Source organism: Scylla paramamosain, chromosome 27, assembly GCF_035594125.1.
Source record: "Scylla paramamosain isolate STU-SP2022 chromosome 27, ASM3559412v1, whole genome shotgun sequence".
Taxonomy (NCBI): domain Eukaryota; kingdom Metazoa; phylum Arthropoda; class Malacostraca; order Decapoda; family Portunidae; genus Scylla; species Scylla paramamosain.
Window position 1 is genome coordinate 4,642,496 of NC_087177.1, and position 26,949 is coordinate 4,669,444.

Genomic DNA, 26,949 nt, shown 5'->3' on the forward strand with positions numbered 1-26,949 from the left:
TTGGAAATTTAAGCGATGTTAGAGGTATCAAATGGGTCCTGAGCAGAACTTAAGAGTTCGTTTTCGAGGTATTTGAGCTCAGCTTTGCTTGGAGCAATATCAGCGGCTATAGAAGTGTCAAATGGGTCGTAATCATCAATGTCCTGTGCGGCTGACTGTGGTTGAATCACCTGTATAGGCTGGTCTGGAATATCTTGATCGTGAGCAGAATCTAGGAGACTGACAGGTGCTGGCGACTGTGGTCTTGGTGCTGGTGGCCTCCTGGGAGCTTTTGCCTCCTCTTCGCGAGGGTCAAACTCGTCGTCGCTTAAGTTTCTTTTTGTTCCAGAATCTGAAAGGAGCTCAGTCTCAAGAGTCTTCAGTTCAGTTCTACCGAATTTCTCAGCAATAGAAGTGTCAAAAGGATCAAGTTCCTCTGAAGTGTCTGTGGGTTGACTGGCAACAGGCTGAAGAGTCGGGCCGAGGTCAGGGGTGGGTGATGAAGAGAAGAAGCGGTCCACAGAAGCACACTCAGGTGCTGTTGGAGGGAGGCCGATACCAGCCTGTTCTCTAATAGCTTCTTGAGGATTAGTTTTTACAAGAGATTCTTCAAGGTCTTTTATCTCGGTTTTGCAGAGTTTACTTGCTATAGATGTGTCGAAGGGATCAAAATCTTCGGGTGTAGCACCTTCCAAGGGTTCAGCTGTCAAACCAAGACAGGGCTGTAAGGTGGCACTTCCGTCGGTGGGTGTAGTGGCCAAAAGACACGGGTTTGGCTGGGCCGGTCTCTCTGGTCGAGCTGGCTTTGTTGTGGCTGTTGATTTAGGTGTATCTTCTTTTCTGGGATCAAAGTCGTCAAAATCTTCTACAGAAGCTGTTACTCCGCTTAGCAACTCACTCTCAAGGTGGCGGAGTTCTGTTTTTCCAAATTTTTCTGCAATGGAGGTATCAAATGGATCAAATTCGTCGTTCAAATCAGACGGCGTAGGATTACAAGGAAGCAGAATTTCACCACTGACAGGAGTTCTGGCGGGAGAGGCAGTCAGCAGACACTTAGTAGGAGCAGGTGATGGGGGGCGGGAAGGAGGGCGGGAAGGTGGTCTTGAAGGTGGTCTTGAGGGTGGTCTTGAGGGCGGACGAGGTGGTGGTTTCTTCCCTCCGCGGGGATCAAAGTCCTGGTCGTCTATGTGTTGCTGAGATACAAGGAGTTGACTCTCGAGAACCTTTAGCTCAGTCTTACCAAACTGGTCAGCGATAGAAGTATCAAATGGATCAAAGTCGTCGGGAAGGTTTTCTGGAAGATCGGTTGCCGCTCCCACTACGGGCTGAAGAGGGACGACAGGCTGCTCGTCTAAAGGAGTAGTAGTCAGTAGACACTTGGGAGAGGGTGGTCGTAGAGGTCTGATTGGCAACTGAAGTTCTTTTGCCTTAGGTTTATCAGCAACTTCTGTGAGCACTTGGTTGGGCTGTTGTTGCTGATCACTTAACAATTCGCCTTCAATCGACCGAAGTTCTGTCTGTCCAAACTGATTTGCAATGGAGGTGTCGAAAGGATCAAAGTCTTCTGAATCTGGATTTCTATCGCTCAGTGCAGAAGGATGGAGTGCTGGATTGGGGTCAGTGGGACTGCTGGCCAGCAAGTGAGCTTGAGTTGGAGGAGGTCGAGGTGGTGGGACCTTCTTATTATCTGCAGCTTTTTCAGCAATCTGCTGGATTTCGTCTGGCTTGCTGAGAAGTTCGGCCTCTAAGGTTTGTATTTCAACTTTAGCAGCAATAGAAGTATCGAATGGGTCAAAGTCCTCGGCTTGTGTATCCTGGGAAGGGGCAAGGACAGGAGCGCTGGTATCGTTGTCTTCGTGGGAGCCTGTCAGCAAGCAAGTATTTGCACCACTGGACTTTTCCTCGGCTCGAGGATCAAAATCGAAGTCAGAGTCACTCTTTTTTAGACTCGCTTGTATTTCAGAAGCAGACAGCAGCTCTGTTTCAAGAACTTTGAGCTCAGTCCTTCCGAAACTTTCAGCGATGGAAGTATCAAAAGGATCAAAGCTGTCGGAATTTTTCAGTTCATTTCCTTGTTGCGGTTGTAAAGTCTCTGGAAGCTCAGTTTCTGTATCTGCAAGAGAGAATGGATCGACTGGAAGATGCTTCTCAGCTACCGATGTATCAAAAGGATCTACTTCTTCAGGAGGTTCGACTGTTATAATCTTCTCAGCTAGTGAAGTATCAAAAGGATCAACTTCTTCAGGATGCTCGGTTTTAGCCTTAGGGAGAGCTGGTCGCGGTGGCGGGGCCTTTGATGTCTTTCCTTCTTGAGTAGCTTGTGCGAAATCTACGTCAAATGGATCTTTTTCAGTGTTTTCGTCCGCCCCGAGTATGTGAGCTGCGACAGAAGTGTCAAACGGGTCGTCTTCAAGGTCTTCGAATTCTTTCTCTTTTGCTTTAGCAACGGATTCAGCCGCTAAGAAAGCAAACTCAGCGTCGAACTCGTCTTCGATTGGGTCTGGTTCAGTTGGCACTAAAGATTCGTTAACAACTTCAGATTTGTCGATAATATCAAATTCTGCAACTAGATCCTTCAGATCAAGGTCTTTGTCTTTCCCGCTATCCTTATTGTCTTGTTCTTCTCCAGAAGACTCAAGAAATTCACTCAAATCAACTTCTTTGTTACCTTCACAGCCATTATTGAGAACGACGGAAGAAGTATCCTTATCTTCTTCTGTATTTGGTGCTGGTGAGACTGCTCGGGGTGAGGGACAAATTACAGTGCCTGGTTCAGGAAGCACTGCTTCTAGCTCACCCACACACAAGATTTCATCAAGAATGTTGGTTTCCTTAGATTCTTTTGAGTCTTCTGTTTGCTCGTTATCTTTCTCTGTAGATTCCCCTCCCGTATCTCCACTTTGATCACTCTCCTCGCCAAAGTCACCCAGTAAATCTTTTTCCTTTGGCACAACCCTTCGTCGCTTGGAGCTTGCTGGTGGAGTCGCTGTGGGCTTTTCAACTGGGACGTTACCTGTGAGAACCTCAACAGCACAACCAAGACTTACGAGTTGTTTCTTTTTCTTCTCGGGTTTTTCTCTCTGAACTTTAGGTTTTTCTTCTTCGACGTGTAAGACTTTATCAACTACGGAGGTGTCGAAAGGATCAGGCTCATTAGGATCAGTTTCGATTGGGCTGTCCGGGATGTAATGAAGTTTTACTTGTCCACTTTCAACATTGTCTACGTAAGTAGTGTCAAATACCTCTGTAAAATCGTCTACATCTACGTCTGGGAGGTCCTCTATAAACTGAAGTGGGGCAGGTTCAGGTTCAGGCTCGGCCTCAGGCTCCGGTTGTGGTTCTTCTGTTTCTACCTCTTCTGCATCATCGATTCCGCCCTTCTCAAGGTCTACCCACTTCTTGGTTGGAGGTGCTGCAGTAGCGACGGGTACTGGAGCGGCAGTAGGGACTTCAGTAGGAAGAGGTGCAGCTGGTTTGTCTTTCTGAACGACAGTGCTGGCCTCTTTGATGTGAACGAGATTGTCTGTAGTCTTCTTAAGTACAGTGTCAGTTGCCGCAAAGAAGTTTCTCCAGTCTCCTTCCTTTGTCGAGGAGGACGCCGCAGTGTCCTCAGACGCTGCTGCTGCGCTGCCTTCCTCAGGAGATTCTGGCTTGTTCTCCTTGTCTTCACTCTTCTCCTGACCTTCCTGTTCTAGTTGTTTTTCTGCCTCGCGTCTGGCTTGTTCTTCCTTCTCTTTTTTATATCTTTCTAATTCTTCTGGAGTAAATAGTTCATCATCTTTATCCTTCTTTCCTTTGATCTTTTTCTTGATTCCTTTTTTTATTTTGTGCATGGTACTGCGTCGATGGAGAGTCCCTGTTGAAAAGAAAGAAAAAACAGACTTAAAACTCTGTCTGTCTTCAAAGTAAATAATGACAGTGTAAAGGTAATACAATAAAACACACACACACACACACACACACACACGTTTGCCAGTGTTTATATATATATATATATATATATATATATATATATATATATATATATATATATATATATATATATATATATATATATATATATATATATATATATATATATCTGTATGTGTGTGTGTGTGTGTGTGTGTGTGTGTGGGCGCGCGTGCGTGCGTACGTGCGTGCGTGCGTGCGTGCGTGTTTGTGTGTGTGAGTATATGAAGAGAGAGAGAGAGAGAGAGAGAGAGAGAGAGAGAGAGAGAGAGAGAGAATAATTATAACAACTATTCATTTCCAAGTAAATAGAAAACTACTTGTCTAGCACAACAATGTGCATTTAGGCAATCAATGAAACTCTTTGGTGTGCCTTGTTGCTCCCGGCTCGCCTCCACACCACAGCCCCCGAACTGTCAGCGGGAGCCTGCCTGTCGCTACACTCGAGAAGGAAACACCACTTCTCATTATTGGCTGTTGCGAACGTCGGAGAGGAAATTATTATTTATTTTCGCTGCTGCCGCTTCTGCAGCTGCTGGTTCTTTTTGCTCTCTCTCTCTCTCTCTCTCTCTCTCTCTCTCTCTCTCTCTCTCTCTCTCTCTCTCTCTCTCTCTCTCTCTCTCTCTCTCCCCCTCCTCCTCTTCCTGTAAAACCTGGTTATTTGAAAGTATTTTTAGCACTAACTCCGTATTTTTGTCTCCAACTTTTGATGTTGGAAAATTTACAACAGCCAAGAAATTCCTCAGAATAATTTTCTTTTCACGCTTTAGGATGAAATAAGAAAAAAATGAATGCGGGGTGAAAATGAAAGCATGTAAGGCTTGGAGAAGCAGCAGAATGAAACATAATTAGAAATAAAAGAAATGATGGAGGGGAGTCAAAGAGTGAGAGAACGAGTAAGTGAGATGGACAGGAGAGGTAGGAAGGAGAGACGTTAATGGGAAGGGGAGAGCGAAAGTAGCAGTAAAAGAGGTAAAGAATGATGAGGGGACAGACAGGGATTGTACAGAATCCAACACCATTTTCTATACGAGTATTTCAGTTTATTCTGTGTATCGTTTCAGATGGTGTGACTCGTTCAAGAAAAAAGTCACAGCAAGGAGCGGGATCATCAGAGCGACTGAAGGTAAGTGACATGGAACGTGATGTGGATAAATAACAAGGCAAATAAGAACATAAGAACATAAGAAATAAGGGAAGCTGCAAGAAGCGACCAGGCTTACACGTGGCAGTCCCTGTATGAAACACACCTACCTATTTCCATCTGCTATCCCCATCCATAAACTTGTCTAATCTTCTCTTAAAGCTCTCTAGTGTCCTAGCACTAACTACATGATTACTGAGTCCGTTCCACTCATCTACCACTCTATTTGAGAACCAATTTTTTCCTATCTCCTTCCTAAACCTAAATTTTTCAAGCTTGAACCCGTTATTTCTTGTTCTACCCTGGTTGCTGATCCTAAGAATTTTGCTTACATCTCCCTTGTTATAACCCTTATACCACTTAAAGACTTCTATCAGGTCCCCTCTTAACCTACGTCTCTCTAAAGAATGTAAATTTAACAGCTTCAACCTCGCCTCGTAAGGAATACTCCTCATCCCCTGTATCCTTTTAGTCATTCTCCTCTGTACTGATTCTAATAGACCTATATCTTTCCTGTAATGTGGGGACCAGAACTGCACCGCGTAGTCTAGATGAGGTCTGACCAGCGCCAAGTATAACTTTAATATTATTTCCGGCCTTCTACTTTTAACACTCCTAAAAATTAATCCTAGTACCCTATTTGCCTTGTTTCTGGCTTCTATGCATTGTTTCCCTAGACGGACTTCAGAGCTAACTATAACTCCTAAATCTTTCTCGTACCCTGTACCTACCAGAGTTTGGTTGTCTAATGTGTACCTATTGTGTGGGTTTCCTCTACCTACGCTAAGCACTTTGCATTTATTGATATTAAATTGCATTTGCCATCTATCCGTCCGTTCATTCATTCTATCTAAGTCTACCTTCAAGGCGATGGCATCCGATTCTGACCTAATTAATCTACCTATCTTTGTGTCATCCGCAAATTTACTAACATCACTACTAATTCCACTATCCAAGTCATTGATATACATTAGAAATAACAATGGCCCTAATACTGATCCCTGTGGCACCCCACTAATTACATGACCCCACTCGGATTTCGAGCCGTTTATTACCACTCTCTGTCACCTGTCACTAAGCCATGACCCTATCCAGCCTAACACCTTCCCATCTATCCCGTGTGCCCTAACCTTTCTCAGGAGCCTTTGATAGGGTACCTTGTCAAATGCTTTACTAAAGTCCAGATATAAGATATCATAATTATCACCATTATCTACTGCCTCGTACACCCTACTGTAAAAACTTAACAAGTTTGTCAGGCAAGACTTCCCCTTCGTGAAGCCATGCTGTGACTGATTGATCAAGTTATGGTTGTCTAAATGTTCCCTAATGTTCCTCGCTATTATTGACTCTAACATTTTACCTACAACTGAAGTTAAGCTGACAGGTCTATAATTAGACGCTAAAGTTTTATCTCCTTTCTTAAAGATGGGTACTACATTAGCCTGCCTCCACATTACTGGTACCTCACCCGACTCCAGTGATTTCCTAAAGACAGAAACTAACGGCTCACTAATAATCTCTTTACATTCCTTAAGTACTCTGGGATATATTTCATCAGGTCCTGGTGACTTGAACGTTTTTAGCCTATCTATCTATCTCCTGTTCCACTATCTCCCTAGTTATGGAAATATCTGTCAGCTTCTCATTCTCATCTGCTCTAAACACCTGTTCACTATCTGGCATATCCTGCATGTTTTCCTGGGTGAAGACAGTTAAAAAATAATCATTCAGAAGTTTACTAATCTCCTCCCCAGAACTAACCAGCTCCCCATCTGCTGCCTTTAATGGACCTACAGTATCCTTATTCTTCGTCCTGTATACCTGATAAAATCCCTTGGGGTCTGTCTTATAATTATAACCCTATAACGCTCACTAAATGTCTCCAACACAACCCTTATCACGCACACCACTACTTTACGTCCCATAAATGCAGCATCACGAGGTAAAAGTGACCCATTCTATACTCGACTAACTTATTATTTATCATCTACAACTCCACCACTTCACCACCACCATCTTTTCAAACACTACAACTGATTCGACGTCAACCTCCTTCATCACCACCAACCCCGACCGTCACCACCACCGCTTCCAATGTCACAACAAACTCGATATCTACTTCATCACCACCATTACTTCAAACATCACAATTAACTCAATGTCATCCTCCGTCACTATCAGCACCATCATTATCACCCTCACCTCCCTCATTACCACCACCACCACCACTAACATTACCACCCTCCCAAACAACTGTCGGTTCCATCACCTGGGTAGTCAACACACCTGTCTAATGTAAATTGTGCAGGTGACCCGAACACTGCGTGGCCTGCGAGACCATTAGTGTCAGAGTGTCAGTTACGACTATTTAATTACTAGCTAGTGTAATTTACGACGGAGAAAACGATCATTACTCAGGTATGTATAGGTTTTAGAAGCATCTCTTTAAAGACGAATACCTAACCAAATAAAATAAAATGGAAAGAATAACGCTAACGTAGAAAAAATAAAGCTTGTGTGGACTAATACATGTGCAATATATGAAATCCATTTAAAATCATTTTTTTTTTTTTTGATATGCAAACTTTTTTTTTTTTTTTACTGTGAATATCATTGGTTATCTGTGCCTGCCTTTCACGTTGGCGTAGATATGTAGATTTTTTTTTTATCATTACAATTATCATCTTATTTTATTTGTTTATTAATTCACTTCATCGTATTTTCATTTTTTTTTTCTTTCTGTTCTATGTAAAAATAAAACGTGCTTCATCCCGATGCGCACGCGAAGGGTTTCATCGAGCCTTCCCGGAGCTGCATGCGGTGACGGTGACGGAACAGCGTGACCTTGATGGGGTTTCAATATGTCGGGAAAAACATCGGGTGGGGGAGGCTCTGTTCTGTGTAGGGGGAAATTAGTCTCTCTCTCTCTCTCTCTCTCTCTCTCTCTCTCTCTCTCTCTCTCTCTCTCTCTCTCTCTCTGAAATAAAGTTCAGGACAAACAAACATATTACGAAAACTACAAAGAGAAACGCAAAGGGAAAGCAAGAGAGAGAGAGAGAGAGAGAGAGAGAGAGAGAGAGAGAGAGAGAGAGAGAGAGAGAGAGAGAGAGAGTGCCGGCCTGCCTGCTATTATTGATCTAGTCTTCCAACCCCCTGCCCCGCCTCGTACATGTGGCTTCACCCTCACATGCCGGTGAGCTGGTCACACCAACCGCCACGAGAGGACACCAGCGCCCGTCCTCCTGCTGGTGGCGCTGACAACTGCTAGCTATTTTTACGATGAAAGTTATTGATCGGATCAGAAAGTTTATTAAGATATCGCGTCGTACACCCACACACATACGCACGCACATGTGAACGAAAGTTTATCAGTGAACGTCACAGAAAAGTAGCGGTTGTAATAGTAGCACAAATAGTAGTAATAGTAGTAGTAGTAGTAGTGGTAGTGGTGGTGGTGGTGGTAGTGGTGATGGTGGCTGTGGGAGCTATACTGACGATAATGATTGATAATAATAATAATAATAATAATAATAATAATAATTATAATAATAATAATAATAATAATAATAATAATAATAATAATAATAATAATAATAATAATAATAGCAATAATAATAAGATAACATTAATAATATACCAACAGAACAACAACAGCAACGACAACATACAGCTTCCTTGTCATTACATACGAGAAGACAGTCAAATAATAACCACCAGAGAGAGAGAGAGAGAGATGAGAGAGAGAGAGAGAGAGAGAGAGAGAGGAGAGAGAGAGAGAAGGGGGGGTAGAGAGAGAGAGAGGAGAGAGAGAGAGAGAGAGAGGAGAGAGAGAGAGAGAGAGGAGAGAGAGAGATAGGGGGAGAGAGAGGAGAGAGAGAGAGAGAGAGAGAGAGGAGAGAGAGAGAGGAGAGAGAGAGAGAGAGAGGAGAGATAGGGGGAGAGAGAGAGAGAGAGAGAGAGAGAGAGAGAGAGAGAGAGAGAAGAGAGAGAGAGAGAGAGAGAGAGAACTAAAGAACTAAACAAAATATTATGTAAGGAAAACCTCTTTTGCTTCTTTCATGTTTTCTTGTTTGCTGGAAATGAAAAGCCTCTTGTAAAGGGTTTCTTAAGCTTCCACCGCGTCCCCTTCCTTCTCTTTTTTTTTTTGCGACAACGCAGGTAATGTTGAAAATATTCTGTATACCTCAAATTTCAGTCATAAGAATAGTAATAGTAAGAGTAACAATATGTCACCCGTTAGGGAAGATTATTCAGTATTCAAGTTTACGTCTCTTCAGTGCAGTCCCAGATGAGCATATGCACGAATAAAAGACAATTATACATGCACTTTCACACCTAATCCTTGTTCCCCTGTAGGTTTTCTAACTGAGCATTAGTGGTTTGTCTCATGCTGTGATGGCCCAGCGTGATTTTTATGTCTGGGTCTCAAAATTCATGTTTTCCCTGGTGACCCCATTCGTCCAAGGTCACAACTTTGGTTAGCGTGCGCTGTAACTTCCTCTTGATTTTAATCCACATATCGAAGGTGGAGTTTGTGCAGGCATGAGGCGCCGCACGAGTGCATCTTTCGTATGCTCTCCACTCGCCTTCAGCCAGCCCAAGGAAACTAATGAGAGCTTTGCCACCTTTTGCCGAGATGATTTGTATTCATGGCTTCCCTTGCCTTGTTCAGGAAGCAGACACTATTTGCACGTCTGCTGCATAACAGTCTGGCATGTGTCCTTCAACGACTTTCCGTTTAAATATTCATAGGATGGAATAAATTCTACAATTATGCGCGCACTTGGAAGGTCTTCTTTGATAACAAATGGTTTTGGACGACTTACAATCTTGGAGTGTATTACAAAATTTGTCTGTGTATGGTAGTGGTGTGAACTACTGGTGCACTGTGTCAAGGTTCAGTTATTGCACAAGTGACCATTTCATTCTAAATTCTCATATACCACAAGCACCTCGGAAAGCTTCAGTAAGCCATTATAACTCTTATTTAGCAGACCGTCGAGCCAGACCTCTACGATGTGGTGCTCCAACCGTCTGTTAGGGAAAACATTCTATTTTATTTCTCTTTGTGAGGTATTTGCATTCTAGATATTCTTAATATGTAAATAAATTATTGAAGTTCCTTATATTCCCCGTCCCTAAATTCAAAAATCTTAAGATCTGTAAACCGTGAGAGAACGTGACTCCACAAAGCTTTGAAGGCCTCGAGACAGCGGTCTGAGCTTCCCTTCCAACCTCCTGCACAGACTGCAATATATATATATATATATATATATATATATATATATATATATATATATATATATATATATATATATATATATATATATATATATATATATATATATATATATATATATATATATATATATATATATATATATATATATATATATATATATATATTCAGTTATTAAAAAAGATTAGAGTACTGGCAAACAAATAAAACACTAACAAACAAACAGTATCACTGTCCGCATGGCCGTTGAGGGCCAGCCTTTATATCTGCAAAACATGCAATCATGCACCACCTGATGTAATGGCATCAGGCTTGGTGTCATTAGATTCCTTTGAAACGTCCCTCGTCCATTCCAGTATGGCCTGGATTGGATTATGGATTAGCCTGCACGAGTTGGTGTTAATGATTTCAATTATATACACACACACACGCATGCGCATCACATTACACTTTACTGTCATTTTCATTCAAGGGAAATGATGCACCAGACACCCACTCCTCGCCGCATATTGTTATTGCCGGGGCGGTGAGCGGACTGGCGCAAGCACAGCTGTGTTCCTCTCGAAAAACATTTACTGATTCTTAGAATCGCTTGACTTGTCTTCCTTGGGTATCTTATGGGCATCATGTGGCTCTTTCACATCCACAGCTTTCGATACAAGTTTTTTTTTTTTTTCTACGTATGTAAACAGGAGGCTCTTTAAAGCTGTAAAGATAAAATACTGAGCTGTCGCGTCCTTAAAAATGAATTAACAAATAAGTAAATAAATAGAAAAGTTTCGTTTATTCGGATCTTATCATATTTTTCATTATAATTTTTATTGTATATCAGACAAGGGCATTGACAGATTTTTTTTTTTAACTCTAGCTGGTGTGGTCATCACAGGAACCATCGGTTATAAGCAAAATTTTATATTTGACAGTCACATTTTTATTCTAATTTCTTTTTTCATTTTACTCCACACGTGTTTACATTTTTCTTTGTTTCTATTCTGATATGTGGACTGTCACATAACGATTGCATAATACAACAAAGAAATATAAATATTCAGATAATAATTTAATCTTGTTTAATTTCTCAGTTAAGCATTCTGACGGATCAGTTTTATTCTAATCTTACCAGTCTCCACTATTTTATTGTGATAATTAAAACATTCGTAAGGCAGATAGTAAGCTAAAACAGAGCATGTTACAGTGATTATTGGGAGTATGGTCGCTCAGAAGTCATTAGGTACAAAATCAAATTATTTCACAAGAGTTCAATTTTGACATTCTTACTTTTGTTTTCATTTTTTTTTTTTTTTTTTTTTACTTCTGCGAATATCCAAAAACATTTCCAATTACTCACATGCTATCTAATAAACCCTCAGTTGTGATCCCGTGCAAGTGTGTCAAAGTGAGTCAGTTGGCATTTTCGAGCAAAGTTTACAAATATAAATGTACGCCCAATCAGCCCAAAAAACAGTCACGGGGATACGAACTTTTGTATAAATGGAAAAATGACTAATAATTTTAGTGCCCCGTGCCTCCCTTGACTGATACCATGTAGTGTTAACGTGACTAGTTTAAATAAGAATAATGAGCACGATAGCAAATAGTGAGTCATTACCCTTTCTACACCTATGGACGTGACGCAGAAAAGGGGAAGAAGATGAAGAATATGTATAGGTGAGGGAGCGACCACTACTGCTGATGTGTAAGGAGAGAGAGAGAGAGAGAGAGAGAGAGAGAGAGAGAGAGAGAGAGAGAGAGAGAGAGAGAGAGAGAGAGAGAAAACTTCGTGGTGTAGGGTTCGTGAAGATGTGTAGGCGGTCTGTTCCCATCACGCTCATTGATCCACGGGAGGTAGCCATTGGCCACGATGTCCTTCATTCAGTCTAATGCGCGCGCACACTCGCAGGCACACACGCAAGCACGCAGATATACACGAACACACACACACACACACACACACACACACACACACACACACACACACACACACACACACACACACAGTTATTTCTTTTTCTTGATTAATCGCGACTATAATTTCTCTCTCTCTCTCTCTCTCTCTCTCTCTCTCTCTCTCTCTCTCTCTCTCTCTTAGCGATCACGTTTAGCATTCTACATAGTATTGTTTCCTCCACCTTAGCTGTAAGATTAGAATCAGTGTAGTATCGAGTTGCAGCACCTTTCCATGCACAATAAAAGATCAGAGAGTGTAAGTCAGGAAGTTTAGGCCTGGTTCATATTGTAAAGCTAAGCCCTCGGGGAAGCAAATCGGCCGCTATGAAATTCCAGAACCCTTATTGGGAACGTGTACATGTTATTGCTATCTTTTCATTATCTACATCTCTGGGAACAATTAATTGCTTGAAACTCTCTTTTTTTGGATACAGCGACTTTCTATCAAAAAATTTATGTGGTAAAGTGTAGCGTTCTTAATATGTAAATGGTTTTGTCTCCTGTTAACAGCCAGTACTGAAGTCTTTGATGATTATATGATTTTTTTCTACAAGAATCAATAAGGCATTGTAAATGAGGTGGGTGGTAGTAATTATCGGACTGGGCATCAGCTTGCTCCTCGGCAGCCATCTGAGGGAGACGTCAGAGCATGTCAGGTGCATCTCGAGGACCCTTCAGGCGTGGCAGGAGGATGGCCTCTCCGCCACCGCACTCTGGGTCGTGCGGGAATACTTTTCGTGCCAGTGGTGGCTTGGGCCTCTCCGCCTGAACCCTCCCCAGGATCCAGCAAAGGATTACATGAGTCATGCCGGGACTCCCAGCTGGATCCTCATGTTCAAGCCCCAAGAGACGAGGCAACTCCTGAGCCGCCTTGAGTACCACATTAGAAAGGCAAAAGAGGATCACGCGGCCTTCAAGAGAAACATCGTGTGGTTCATGGTCTTCTATGTTCTCCTGGTGGTGGGTCTGTTCATCATAAGGCTCCTGGTTCTCTTCTACCTCTTTCCTAATTCCATGAGCTCGACACCCAGTCTGTTTAAGGAAACTCAATGGCTGATAAACCACAAAAGTGAGACCAGTTTCGCCCAAGGAAGCGCCTCTCGTCCTTGATCCTCACATTTTCGATTAACTTTATTATTTCCCGAAATTATATACTGTATAATTTCTGTAACCTATCCTCTGTAAGCGCAGCGGTGTTTGTCTTACATTTTTTTTTTATTTATTTATTTTTAAGGACAACCCATCACCATCACAGTCTGATCATCCCTCATCACCGCCCCATCACATCCACATCACCACTCATCAGCACCATCATTTCCGCCCCTTCCATTGCCTACATCACCACCCATCGCCATCCATCACTCCCACCACTTTCATGTCCCCATCCATTCCCCACCATGGTCCCACCACCATTCACTACCGTCCATTACCTTCCCCTCAACGAAGGGGCGCGAATTAACAAGTATCAGTGCCCAGGTGGTATTTACTGCACCTTTTAGCGGAACAAATGCTCCCCTAATGGTGCCTGCGTGTGGTAAGAAGGTAAGAGAACTACGTATTCGTACCATAAAGTCTCGCACTTATGAAATAAGTAGCTACTTTGATAAATGTCGACTATTATAACATTATTAATATTAATCTGCCATTTTCTTCCACATGAAGATTAAGAGAAATTCCCATTCAGATCGTATATAATTTGCATTTAAGTCAAACGCTTGAATGGCTGCCATTTATATTGAGAAGGACAGACTCATGAAACAGTTGTTGCTTAAATGGAATCTCTACTTTGGGTGAAACAAAATATTTATTCTCTTTTAAAAGCTGTTTTTTTTTTTTTTTTTGTTATTTTGAAAAGGCCTTTGTAAAATAATAAAATGAGTTCAAAGTTAGTTTTGTATGAAGGCTGCTTTTACATGGAGGAAACATGGCACGTATGGCGCCATTCACCGTAATTTATGCTGCATTGTTATGAGAGCTAAAAAAAACAGACTGACAACGTTATTTGGTGTTTACGAGAGTTCATCTGTATGTGTATTTCATGGGAAGGAGATCCATGGCGTTCATGAGGTTCGGTGGAGACAATGGCCAATACCTTAACGGAAATGTATGATAGAAAACTATAATGACTCACTTCGAATAATGTTGAAAATACTTGATTACTATTTTGCCATTTTTGTAAACTCAGGTTCAGTGATATAAAAAACAAGTAACACTATCGATTTTTTTATGCGCATGTACCTAATTGTTTTCACTTCGTTGTGACGTGAGGGGAACAGCCTCGGGTGTCCCTGCATTCCTGATACCAAACTTCGCTCTAACTTCGTTTTTTTAAATTCTTCTTAAATTGAATTCTTTCTGTGTGTATGGGGGAGGGATAGTGTGGGTTGTGTGACGGGTACAAGAATAGTGAAGATTTAAGGGTGGTGACCGTAATCGTGTGGTGTGGTGATGGTAAGTGACTGGGTACGGTAGTAAGTGTAGGTATGTATTGGTGTGTGTTGGTGCGTGGCAGAATAGTAAAATGTAAAGAGGTAGAGTGTGGGTAAAGGGGTGTAGGGGTGCGTTGGAGTGCGCTGATATGTGGTGCAGGTCGAGGTACGTGGGTGGGTGGGTGGGTGTTAACCTCTCCGTTTGGTCATCTTTGTCCTCAATATTCATCCTCCAACAAATAATAGCATTCACTCATATAAAGTCAACGTACAGCTATTTACACATTACGTGGAAACTGGTCTGACCTTAACACTCAGACCGATGTGCCCCTTTGATTAAATACATCTCTAGATCAGCTAACAGAGGACCACAGAGGGAGAACACAAGCATGGCGGCAGGAAAATTCTCTCAATAAGGCATTTACATACACGAGTATAGACATTATCGATCACATTATCAGAATTCTTTCATATTATTCCGCACGCAAGTTTTACCTTCTTTCCTTTTCTTGTGTGGGTAAGGTAAATCATCTTTTGGAGACGTATTGATCCATGGCCGTGTGGATGAAGGATAAGGGCGTATGCTTCACTGTGCGGGGAGGGGGATGTAGTCGATGAGTGACGTGTGAGGAGAGTGAGTGAAGGTTTGTGATTCAGGTGGTGAGGCTGCAAGTGGCGTGACTGAAGGCATCTGGAGGTGGTAGCAGGTGGTGGGTGGCGGCTAAGAAAGGGCGTGTGAGGATCTGTGAAGACTAAGGACCCTGCTCTGAAACTCTGCGCCGCACCTCCACTAAAATCAAAAGGCTTCAGTTGAAGTTAAGACGGGTTTTTAAGGGTGTTTTTATGGTTCTAGTGACAGATTACAGAGATTTATACGTTGCTAAGAGGAGAAACACTTAAAAACCTCGCTAATCATCTATGTTGCCTTTGAGAATAGTCGTAATGAGAGAGCTTAAATAGAATAGAGGTTTAAGTAACGATGGATACGACTGTGCTATGGGTTAGTAAGGATGTGTTATAGATAAATAAACAAGTAACTGAGGGAAGGCATGTGGTGTGTGGCAGGGTACTGAAGCCACAAGGATGGTGGATGCAGTCATGTATTAGCATTATTGAGCTGTGTAGGTTATATGACGGGTACAAGAATGGTGAAGAATTAAGGGTGGTGACCGTAATCGTGTGGTGTGGTGATGGTAAGTGACTGGGTACGGTAGTAAGTGTAGGTATGTATTGATGTGTGTGTGTGTGTGTCTGTGTGTGTGTGTGTGTGTGTGTGTGTGTGTGTGTGTGTGTGTGTTGGTGTGTGGCAGGATAGTGAAGTGTAAAGAAGTAGCGTGTGGGTAAAGGGGTGTAGGAGTGCGTTGGACTGCGTTGATATGTGGTGCAAGTCGAGGTATCTCCTAAGGATGTTTGTGCGGATGGTAAAACGTGTGGGCGAGGAAGGAAGGAGTAGGCAATCCCGCTAACGATCTCTCAAGTGAGGAGCTCCTTAGGGATCTCCTAGCATCGACACGGACGGAAGCAAAGGCCAAGCTGCTTCGCCTCCTCCTCTTCCTCCTCCTCCTCCTCCTCCTCCTCCAAAGCTTTTAAAGTAAATTAAACCACGTCTGATACATCGCTTTTAAACTAAACCTTACAGTCTTGGCCCAAGTGGCTGTTTACCTCGAGCCCTTAAAACCCCAAAGTTCGTATACGTCTCAACCTTTAAGTATCCTCATCTACTGAATTGCTGGAAGATCACATTAGATAGATTGAGGTGAAAAGTCGTGCCCTTGGAGGATTCCTGTAACCTTCACCTCAAGCCAACGCCCAGAAAAATCCCCTTTCAGTCACGCAGAAAATAATTTACCTTCCTTTCATTCCTACCACGCCCGACGAAGCCTCACATGCTCCACATATTAAGACGCGCCGCGACGTATGTGTGCTTGTTTCGATCCCTTGCTTCTTTTCTTCTCCTTCTCGTCCTCCTCCTTTTCCCGCTCGTACTCAAGAAAGATTTATCAGACACTGAATTTTAGTTGTCATGTTACAGTCTCCAGATGTAATGGTAGTAATGTGTAGTAGTAGTAGAAGTAGTAGTAGTAGTAGTAGTAGCAGCAGTAGTAGTAGTAGTAGTAGTAATATACAAAGTAATACAAAAGAAGACCAAACAGCAACAGACCCTGAGGTCCTTAATAGCTTGTTTGGGTAAATATTCTACTCTTCACAAAGGAATACAAAAGAGGACCAAACAGCAACAGATCCTGAGGTCCTTACTAGCCTGTTTGGGTAAATATTCTACTCTAATTATTAATGAGAGAAACAGAATAGCACAGAAGGCTCCTCTCCCCCGCATCCCTCCAACCGAAACTGGCCGGAAAAAGGAATTATTACCATGTTGCATAAAAAAAACAACATGGAATTTGAGAGGAAAGTAAGGAAGAGATGATGTCTACTTCTACCACATATAATCTACATACATTTCTAATATTTGTGTCATCTGATGAGTAGTAATAGTAGTAGGAGGAGTAGGAGGAGGAGGAGAGGCGGTAAAGATAACAATAACACAAATGCTTACAAAGATAAATCATATCTTTTCATCGTAATTTAGAGATAAAATCCAATCATTCCTTCTTTTTCCCCTTACTGACCCAGCCCCCCACACATACACACTTATCAGCATATCAGCTTCCATTCCTCGATGGCTAATTATTAGGTATGTACAAACTATATTTCTCGTGCTTCTATCAAAACTCCCTTCTCTTCGAATACTAAGACATAGATGGACGAGGGCAATGAAGAGGACGCTGAGGAGGTGAAGGAAGGAAGCAAGGGAAGAGATGAGGCAGAGAAACTTTTAAGAGGGAAAGAGAGCAGTGGATCAAAAGAAGCACGGTTGAGCACGCCAAATAATAAAAGGGTAGAACACTGTACGTGTGTGTAGGGGACAGAACTAGAGTAGCGAGGATTGAGGACAGTGTCATATGGGTCAAGGGAAGTTAAAGTTAGAGGGCAAAGCATAGAGAAGCTAGAGAGAAAAGTGAAATGAAGAGATCACAGCAAAGGGACGGAGAAAAGGAAGGGAAGGGACAAAAGAGTGAAGGGAAGGACAAAACGGAAGAGCTGGGAGAGAAGGCTGTGGCTCTGTAATGACGAACTGGTGCTGCGGGTGATGAAAGGTCAAAGGGAAACCATTAGTCCAAGATGAAGGACGCTGCAAACAGCATACATAATCATTTTAAAACAAAGAGCATTGAAATAAACGCGGAATATAAGGTACGACAAAAAAGAAGCAAGCAATTAAAGAGGAAAGATCACAAAGACCAGGAAGAAGAAAGCAAACTGAGTGTAAATAAGTTAAACGCGAAACAGAGCACAGCTTTCTTCAGGTCGGGTAATAAAAATGAGAGCGTCAACACAAGGGACATTAATGTAATGAAACAGCTGAAGGAGGAGAGGTAAACAAAATGCCTTCCTCCTCCTTCTCCCCCTTCCCCTCCTCCTTAATGCACTCCTGTATTGACTTTCCCGCGGATAAATGGAGACAACCAAGACTCCCTCCCGCCATGGCAAGGAAACACGGAAACCTGATCTACTGAGCAAAAAGCTGCATCTCCTTCAAAGCCAGGAAAACCTTAAAGCAGAACTGAAGCATCGACGAGTACGTTCACGAAATATTACACACACACACTGCCTCTGTAACTCTTAAACTTCAGAATTAATTATAGCTTCACGACTTCAGAAGGCAGCCGAATCTCAGAAGATCAAAGCTTACGTATTTTATAAGAAGGTTGAAGAAAATGTAAGAGTGGGGACGCCGTAATACTCCAAGTCTCAAGAACTTGACCAGCGCATTCTTGTAGATGTTTCCCGGAGTGGAGAGCTAAGCAGTGTGATCAGATAGAGAGGGGAAGTTCTGTAGAGGTGTGGTGAAGCCTTCGTATTGTGCGGTGTGGGCGTGCGGACTTACCAGCGTGTAGGACCCAGCATCGATCTGTCGTCACGCTCCTCCCCCTCCCCACCTCTCAACCGACCCTATCCTCCCTCTCTCTCCCTCCGTGTTCTATCGCTTTTACCCCCGGGGGGAGAAAGGGCTTAGGAAGAGGGGAAGGAAAGAGGGAAGGAGGAAGAATGAGCACTGTGCATCTAAGAGAGGGGTCTGGAGGGATGTTATTTTACCCCCTCTTCTCTCTCCCCCCCGCCCTTCACCTCTTCCCTGTGTCCCCCGTTCCCTCCCTCTTTCCCCTCTACACTGGCTTCTTGATCAATATTTGTATGACCCACACGAACCCTCCTTCACTGCACTCCCCCCGTTCCTTCACCTTAAATATTCACCCTCAGCTGCTGTGTCACATAACTCTCCGTGAGTCACCACTAATAAAAAAAAAATCACGGCCGGTGTTTTAAAACTGTACGTTCTAAAGCGAGTTACGGTATTCTGTTAGTTTTGCCTTTGTTACTAATCATCGCAGAAAATATGCGTTTAGGGCTATGAGAGAGAGAGAGAAAGAGAGAGAGGGAGAGAATGTGAACCTAAAGAGCGAAAAGTAAAAGAATAAGTAAAAAATAAAAGTAAGAGGGCGTAGATTACAACAGGGAGGACAGGTAGGGAGCAGACAGAGGGTTTGTTTGACTTGTCTGCAGCTAAGTGGAAAGAATTGGAGGAGAGTGGAGGAGACGTGCGTGCAAGGGAGTAAAGGAAAACGTTAAGAGGATCAGAACACGGACGGAAAAAATAAAATAACTAAGAAAGTCAACGCAGGCAGAAGAAGGGAAGGGGGATCCACGAAATTAAAGGGATTGTGAGAGCGAGCCTAGAATAGAGGGCAGTGGTGTGTAGTGCTGCAGGTGAAGGGGACGAGGGCATTAGGGAAAGGGGGCGTGGTTGGTCTTCGCGCACTCTACACCAGTATATTCCAACACAGTGATAGATGTAAAATCTATAATCCAGCTGGTGACGTCGGCGAAGGAGACAAGAAAGTACACTAGGTCCACTCTAACAAACTCCATAGGTAAGGATGACACGTTACTGGGATGCAAATCAAAGCATCAGCTACTGAGGGGCACTAGGATTCGTGTCAGTCATCGTCTGTCACCTGTTATATCTGATGTCCACTATTCACTCTCGCCTCCTCTTGTTAATCTCTTTTGAAAACCCGAGCAACCTTCCGTGAGTTGTGGTCCTGCATCAAGTCATTGTCTCGTCACTGGTCGAGGATCACCACTCTCCACATACACGGCCAGGTGAACCGAGCCAAAGTCACGGAAAACGGCTAAGATGCAGTTGATTGATCACGCAAACAACACACCCACCCCGACCTTGTCTGTCTCCGGTGCTGGCTGCTCCTCAGCTCCCCGCTCTTCCATGTTGCTGCTGCTCACTGCCGTAACCTTGTAAGTTTATTTCAGCTTCAGTTGAGGTGGAGAGAACCACACACTGTCGATTGCAGCTTCTGACTACGGCAGCGGTGGTGGTGGCTCCCTTCTCTTATTGATTCTTAGTAAACGCCTACAAGTTTCGGTAGTGGCTGTTTATTTGTTGGGGTCTCGAGGGCTGAGGATGGCAGTGCCTTCACAGCAAGAGCCACACTGGTAGAGGACTGAAAGGGATACGGTGTGTGAGGTTGTCAGGTGCAGGCCACAAGTAGGTCGTACAGAGCCGATGAAGGACTGACCCTCACAGCAACATCTCCCCGTCACACTCGATGACAACACCAAAGGGACCCACAATCCAGCCGCATACACTATGGCTACGAAACACAAGACTTTCTCTTACCATTAATCCATCGTTTGCTGGATTGATGGTCTCACAAAGATCGAAACGGTTCCAGAGATCGGCCACCATGGCAAGCGGCACAAGATGGCCGCACTGAGAAACTGGCGAGGTGTGCAGACGGGCTCGCGCATGTGCACCTCCACCACACCGCCCGCCTGCCAGACTCCCTCGCGCGCCTCTCGTCGTCCTCCACTTCCTCCTTCTGCTGCTCCTCCACTTCACTGTTTCCTCGTAAAATTAGATCTACCTGTATCCAAATTAATTCTCAAGATAATAGCGAGCGTGCTTCCCGAGGAAACACTAATTAATTGACAGATTAGTGAGCTGCAAATGCGCCCTGAGCAGTGTGGCATTGGAGGTCGCGGCACTGGTGGCAACATGACCGAGTCAGACTTTCCAGAATGAGTGACTCCAGCCCACAATGAGTCACTCCCTTCCCTGCCTGGATTTTCCTGCTACAGCCTCATTCTGGCATCTCGGGAGTACCCTCTCGGCTTTTCCTTGCTGGCTCATCGATCAGACGGCCGCCCAAACGATTCCGCTAAAGGCGGGCTGGCACCGGCCGGGGTGTTGTCCGCCGAGGATCGTTAGCGACTGTGTGACGTCATTCTTGCAGCCTCCACCACCACTCAATGCTGAATCACCTTGGTGTTGAGGTGTTGAGACAAACAGTGTGAGGTGACTGCGGTCTGGCTGTGCAGGGGAGGCGCAGCGCACCACTACATCCTCTCACACCGACCTGTTATCGATTTAATCCCAGAGCTTAGTCGATACTTGCGGAGGCAGCGACGGCGGCTGACACCATTCTCCTCCTTCCCCTCCTCCTCCTCGGCCTCCTATTCTTTCCCCTCCCTCCTCACATTTCCTTGCTCCATTCACATTAACGCCCACAGTTTTTCCTTCCTCAACCCTCTCTCTCTCTCTCTCTCTCTCTCTCTCTCTCTCTCTCTCTCTCTCTCTCTCTCTCTCTCTCTCTCTCTCTCCCCTTCTTGTCAGCCTCAGACGAGTCTCCTTCTACTTCCCTTTTACCTCTTATCTTACTATTCCTCCTTCCGTTCGCTACTCTCTCTCTCTCTCTCTCTCTCTCTCTCTCTCTCTCTCTCTCTCTCTCTCTCTCTCTCTTCCCAATGTGTTACTCCTTATTCATTAGCTTGCGGCAATACAAGTGACGTCACAGACCCGACATGAGAACCAGACCGTCTAGACTGTAGACCGACGAAGTTAAAACCGCACCGAGACGGCAGACACCAGGGAGGGAGGGAGGGAGGGATGGGAATGCTGGAGGAAGATAAGGAAGGTCAGCAAAGCAATAAAGGACAGTGGATAGAGACTCGGATGGAAAAAATAAATAAAAACATAAAGGAATTAAATTGAAAGGAAGCAAATGAGCCTGAGATATGCATAGAATAATTTCAGAGGATGAGGGTCGACGGAGAGAGCGGAACTATGCGAGAAGAATCTAAGGGAGGGTGTGGGAGAAGGCCGGGGAAAGGGAGTCAGCGGAGATGAGATTGGAAGGTACGGAGGAGGGGAGGGTGGAAACTAGTGGGATGATAGAGAGTTGGGATGAATGCCTATGACGGTAAGGAAGAGAGACAGGAAAAAAAAAATAGAGAGAGAGAGAGGAAGAAAGAAGCGGAGAGAAGAGAAGGAATAATTAAGGCGGAGAGTGTTTGTCATGATGTTCAATATATTTTTTTACAAAGACACTTCGTCATGGTCACTGCACACACACACACACACACACACACACACACACACACACACATTTGATAACGACAGTGAAAACGATCGTGAAGAAGCAAAAGGTGATAATTAGTAAGGCATGATGACTCCTATAATTAGAAAAGGAAACAGATAGCAGAGGGAGAAGGAAGGAGGAGAGAAGAAGGAAAGGAAGAAGAGCATCCAAAGAATAAATAAACATAGAGAGAGAGAGAGAGAGAGAGAGAGAGAGAGAGAGAGAGAGAGAGAGAGAGAGAGAGAGAGAGAGAGAGAGAGAGTCAGGAAGTGATTTGGGAAAAAAAGAAAGGAAGAGGGAGGAGTTTAGTAGGAAGACAGGGAAGGGAAGAAAAGTGAAACAAAGCAAAAGAAGAAAAGGAAAGACAGACAGCCGAAAACCTAGAGAAAGAAAACATGACATGGATACAGTGAAAAAGACAAGAAGGAGGCAGAAAATAGAGTTTGAAAAGTAAGGAAAAAGAAAAAGCAATTGACAGGATTTGTTGACCGGAAAGAAAACACCAGGAAAGATTAGAGTTTGTTTGGAGGGGAGGAAAGTATCAACGAAAATTCTTTGACAGTGAAAAGAAAATTACCAGGAAAAGTTAAGGACATGTTCTTGAGTATAAATAAAAACGAGAAATAGGTGCTGGCGGAGAATATCGGTGTGTCAGGTAGCAGCCATTATGAGAAAGTGGGACACGGGAAAGAGTGTACCTGGAAATTCAATGAACAAATCCAGAGAGAGAGAGAGAGAGAGAGAGAGAGAGAGAGAGAGAGAGAGAAATCACCGTCAGTTTGAGACCAAAATCGAAATAATGGCGAGATAAGATTACTTATCCCCCAAAATGACTCTCGGTAAACCAGATAGAGATGAAGAGAAGAGATGTCACGCACTGTGTAGAACCCTCCTTGCGACAGCTAACAAAGACTGACACCTGAATTTTTCGCCTCGAGGAGCGTGTACAAGTAGCCACAAAAAGAAAGATGTGATGAATGAGGGTAAATGTGAAAGTATTGCAGGAGGGAAGGCTGGAAAATACTCAACGAAGGCAACGAACATGTATTGATGAATGGTGGTGGCAATGATTTAATTAAATTTAAGAAGAATTGGTTAAGAAATTTTATTGAAAATGGCGAAAAATTAAGTAGTCCTAGTAGTAGTAACAATAATAATGATAATGGTGATGATGATGATGATAATACGACACGAGTTCAAAGCCACGTATTCGAACCCTCTTCTGTCCTTTCTCGTCTCAGCAAAAATCTGGCCATCATTGCAAGTTATTGAGCAACAAAAGAGTCACCACTCACCTGCGTGTGGCTGTGCTGCTGCTCACGTCTTGCCTGCTGTCTCCTTTCTTCAGTCTCTACTTTCTTCCTTCCTTCTCTGGTTGCACAGTCCACAACACTCCGCTCCTCTTCCTTCCCGGGCGACCCTCTGGCCCTCACACTCGTCTCCGCGGTGGTAATGCTTCAGGCTTCCCCTTCTGGGGCACTGGTTCTCCTCAGCTTTCTATCCTTCTTTCTTCCCCTTGTATTTTTTTTTTCTCTCTCTCTCTTTTCTCGGTGTCATTCTCTTGTTAACACTTCCACGTGCCGAGTGAGCACCCTTGCCTTTCCTTCACACTTTAGCCTTGACACTCCACGTCGGCCTTGACACTTGATACAATTTGATGCTCTCAGCTCACTTATAACTATTGCAATAGATGAACCGACTTTTAATTATCTTTAAAAAGTAGGTCAAAACACGAGCGAGTCAAAATGACAGTTTTTGTTAAAGGCAAAAATGTTGTCTTGTAAAGATCAACAATGAATTATAGACAATGAAAACAACAACAACAACGTCTATCACATGAGGTCCGCGATGCAGAGTAATGTACAAGAGGGAATGAAAGTGAGAGAGAGCGAAAGTGAGAGCGTGAGTTTTTTTTTTAATGAGAGGCTATTCAACAAACTAGAGTAATAAAGTTCTGTTCGGTTACAGTTCCGGAAACCTCTCATTCAAGACATTGTATTTTGTATCTTCTCACTAGAATATGAAAATGCAAAATAGACTCCATATAAATGCATAGATACATGACTACAGCTACTTGAAGACCTGGCTTAGGAGGGCCGGAGCGGCGAGCAGCTGGGGCTATCAGGGGGAGTCTGTGGGGGAGAGACGGAGCAACTAACACCAAAAACGTAACAAGTGCGCAATACGTAAAAGTAAAACTCATAAGCAAAACAAAATTGTCTCTTCTCTCTACACATGAAACAACTCATAAGTGTTAGTCACGTGCCTTCGGGGGAGTTCTTTGCTGGGGCGAGAAGGGGGGAGGAGGTGTTGAGAGCAAATCGTTAGGGTGGGTGTTAGCCTCGAGGTTTGTCAAAAGAAACCTGTGGGGTGTGCTTCAGCGAGGCAGTGTGTGTCTCCAGGGCATATTAGAGGGGCAAAGGGGGAAGGTTATTAACGTTCTTTCTTCCATAGGCAATGAATGGGGAGGGGAGGGAAACTGTCCAAAATACCTACAAATAGATATACAACAGATAAAAAGATGGATTACAAAGATGTATGTGTGTTGGAGCATGCACTGTGTGTGTGTGTGTGTGTGTGTGTGTGTGTGTGTGTGTGTGTGTGTGTGTGTGTGTGTGTGTGTGTGTGTGAGATGTGTAGACGCGTCACTCCCTCTTCTTCCCTATGTATGCCTCCTAACTTTAGCTAAAGAAATATTTCATGCCACAAAGGTCTCACTCATAATACCTGTAATATATATGGAATGTTGGCTGTGCTAGATTGCTCATATTCTGGGCCTCGCTGACACCCCATCCATCTCCTGTCCCCGCTAGTATATTCACAACTTTCCCGCACACACACACACACACACACACACACACACACACACACTGAAGCACATAACTTCTCCTTCCCTTCACCCTCTTCCCTGATTATTCACGTTCATAATTATACATTATTCCTCCCTCTTTTTCTCCCTTCTTTTCTTCCTTCCTTCCTTCCTCTTTTTTTTCCTTTCATATTCCCTTTCTTCCTTTGTTCTTACTTTCCTTCATATCTCCCTTCTTTCTTCATGCCTTCCTTTCTTTTTTCCTCATGCTCTCCTTCCTTTCTTCCTTTCATCCATACACTTCAACCTTCCAAGCTTTTTTTTTTTTTTTTTTACTTTCAGTCAGGCGAGTAACATCAAAATCTTCTCACCACACTTTCACAACGCTATTAAATGATTAATTGGTCAAAGAGCCTCACCACATGTCTCAGTCAATGAATACCTGACACTACTTGCTTTACCTATACACGACTCCTTCCTTCCCTCTTGTCAAGCTGTCTGGTGCTTATTCTCATAGATAAGAATGTAGTGGTATGTACTGGTGTTATCTATAGTAGAAGTAGAAGTAGTAGTAGTAGTAGTAGTAGTAGTAGTAGTAGTAGTAGTGATGGTGGTAGTGCTATTTGTAGTAGCTACCGTGATGCTACTTTGGAGGTTTAACTAATAATAATTAAAGTATCTATACAGGTGGTGGTGGTGGTGGTGGTGGTGGTAGTAGTAGTAGTAGTAGTGAAGGGCCGGGACAGTCATTCTAAGGGTGGGGTCTCTGAACACGTTTGCCGAATGTGAATCTAGAAAGCTTTGTGTCATTCTAAACGTGGGAGGGGTGGTCACCAATGGGGCGGGAGCAACTGTGCTTGGGGCGCAACACTAAGGGGATGTGTGGGGGACAGGGCACTGTGAGGAGGTGAAGGAAAGGGAAGGGAAAGAGGAGAAATTTGAAATGGGTAGCAAAATAATTTAATAGAATGAAGAAAGCACTGTAACTAACAGGAAGAGAGATGAATAAGTAAACAAAAGAGAAGCAAAGGGTATAGTTGTAGCAAAATGCAGCAAGACAGTATTACCAAAATAAGGGAAATACGAAGCATTTCCTCAAGAGTAAATAGATGGAAATAAGAAATTCAATGGAAAAAAAATAGTAGGGAAGGAAACGTTCAAGAAAGGGTTAGGTAAGCCAGGCGAGCCGTAGGGTAAGGTACACGGAAAGTTACGGACGAAATGAAGTAAGGGAGATGATAAAATAGAAAGTAGAGAGGCAGGGAGGAAGGGAGGGAGGAGCAGACAGTACCCTGGTGTGGGGGAGCTATGGGCTGGTCGCTGTGTACCTTAGCGAGCCCCTCTAAACTGCCTCTGTAAGGAGATATAAAGTGATTCTGTACATGACTTGCCGAGAAGGACGCTTGCTGACAAACACAAGAATTGCATCACGTCACATTTGCACATCGCTCTATGAGTCTGTCTAAGATGAGTTTAAAATATATTTCTTAGAAAACACAAGCTTCTTTTAACACAGAAAAAACAATAAAGATATTACGTGTTCTTAGGTACACACACACACACACACACACACACACACACACACACACACAGTGAAGAGGGAATATTATGAAGCAAAGACTAAGGTTGGTGCGAGGGGGAGGGAATGTATATAGAATTTTTAATGAACGTCATGAGGTGCCTTAGAATAAAGTTAACACTGGGAAACAAGAACAAATTTTACATGAAACTTTAAACAAGAGTGGACAGTTCGTAGAGGGCAGCGATACGGCAAAATGGGGGTGATGCTAATGTTTTTGGACACACACACACACACACACACACACACACACACACACACACACACACACACACACACACACACACACACTTTTACCAATGCAATACTAATAAACAAATGTATACATAGATGCCTTGATAGCTGTATATATGGAAATACACGAATAGATAGA

At 43.4% G+C, this 26,949-nt stretch overlaps 2 protein-coding genes across 8 annotated transcripts in view; both read right to left on the reverse strand.

Moving 5' to 3' along the window:
* Positions 1–8: 8 nt before the first annotated feature.
* Positions 9–23,624, reverse strand: LOC135114060 (protein stoned-A-like). Of its 5 annotated transcripts, none has more exons than XM_064029715.1 (2): positions 23,484–23,624; positions 9–3,835 (listed from the first exon to the last, which is right to left on the reverse strand). In XM_064029715.1, exon 2 carries the CDS (start codon positions 3,810–3,812, stop codon positions 9–11), a length of 3,804 nt encoding a protein of 1,267 aa, XP_063885785.1. In that variant the 5' UTR covers positions 3,813–3,835; positions 23,484–23,624. The 5 variants fall into 5 exon arrangements, with proteins under 5 accessions (XP_063885785.1, XP_063885786.1, XP_063885787.1 ...); XM_064029716.1 differs by lacking the exon at positions 23,484–23,624 and adding an exon at positions 20,448–21,175; XM_064029717.1 differs by lacking the exon at positions 23,484–23,624 and adding an exon at positions 19,991–20,409.
* Positions 23,484–26,949, reverse strand: part of LOC135114059 (mucin-2-like) — a 30,038-nt gene continuing 26,572 nt past the window's right edge. Inside the window, exons 4-5 of one of the 3 annotated variants that reach the window (XM_064029714.1) lie at positions 26,289–26,350; positions 23,484–24,320 (exon numbers count right to left, since the gene is read on the reverse strand). In XM_064029714.1, coding sequence (XP_063885784.1) covers positions 26,327–26,350 — 24 coding nt within the window. In that variant the 3' untranslated portion in view covers positions 23,484–24,320; positions 26,289–26,326. Of the gene's footprint in view, positions 24,321–25,312; positions 26,351–26,949 lie in introns of those variants that run through there. The other 2 variants (XM_064029712.1, XM_064029713.1) reach the window with 2 other exon arrangements.

What these genes read in the sequence shown, in the direction of transcription:
- LOC135114060 (XM_064029715.1), bottom strand. Translation starts at nt 3,812, where the DNA reads ATGCACAAAATAAAAAAAGGAATCAAGAAAAAGATCAAAGGAAAGAAG.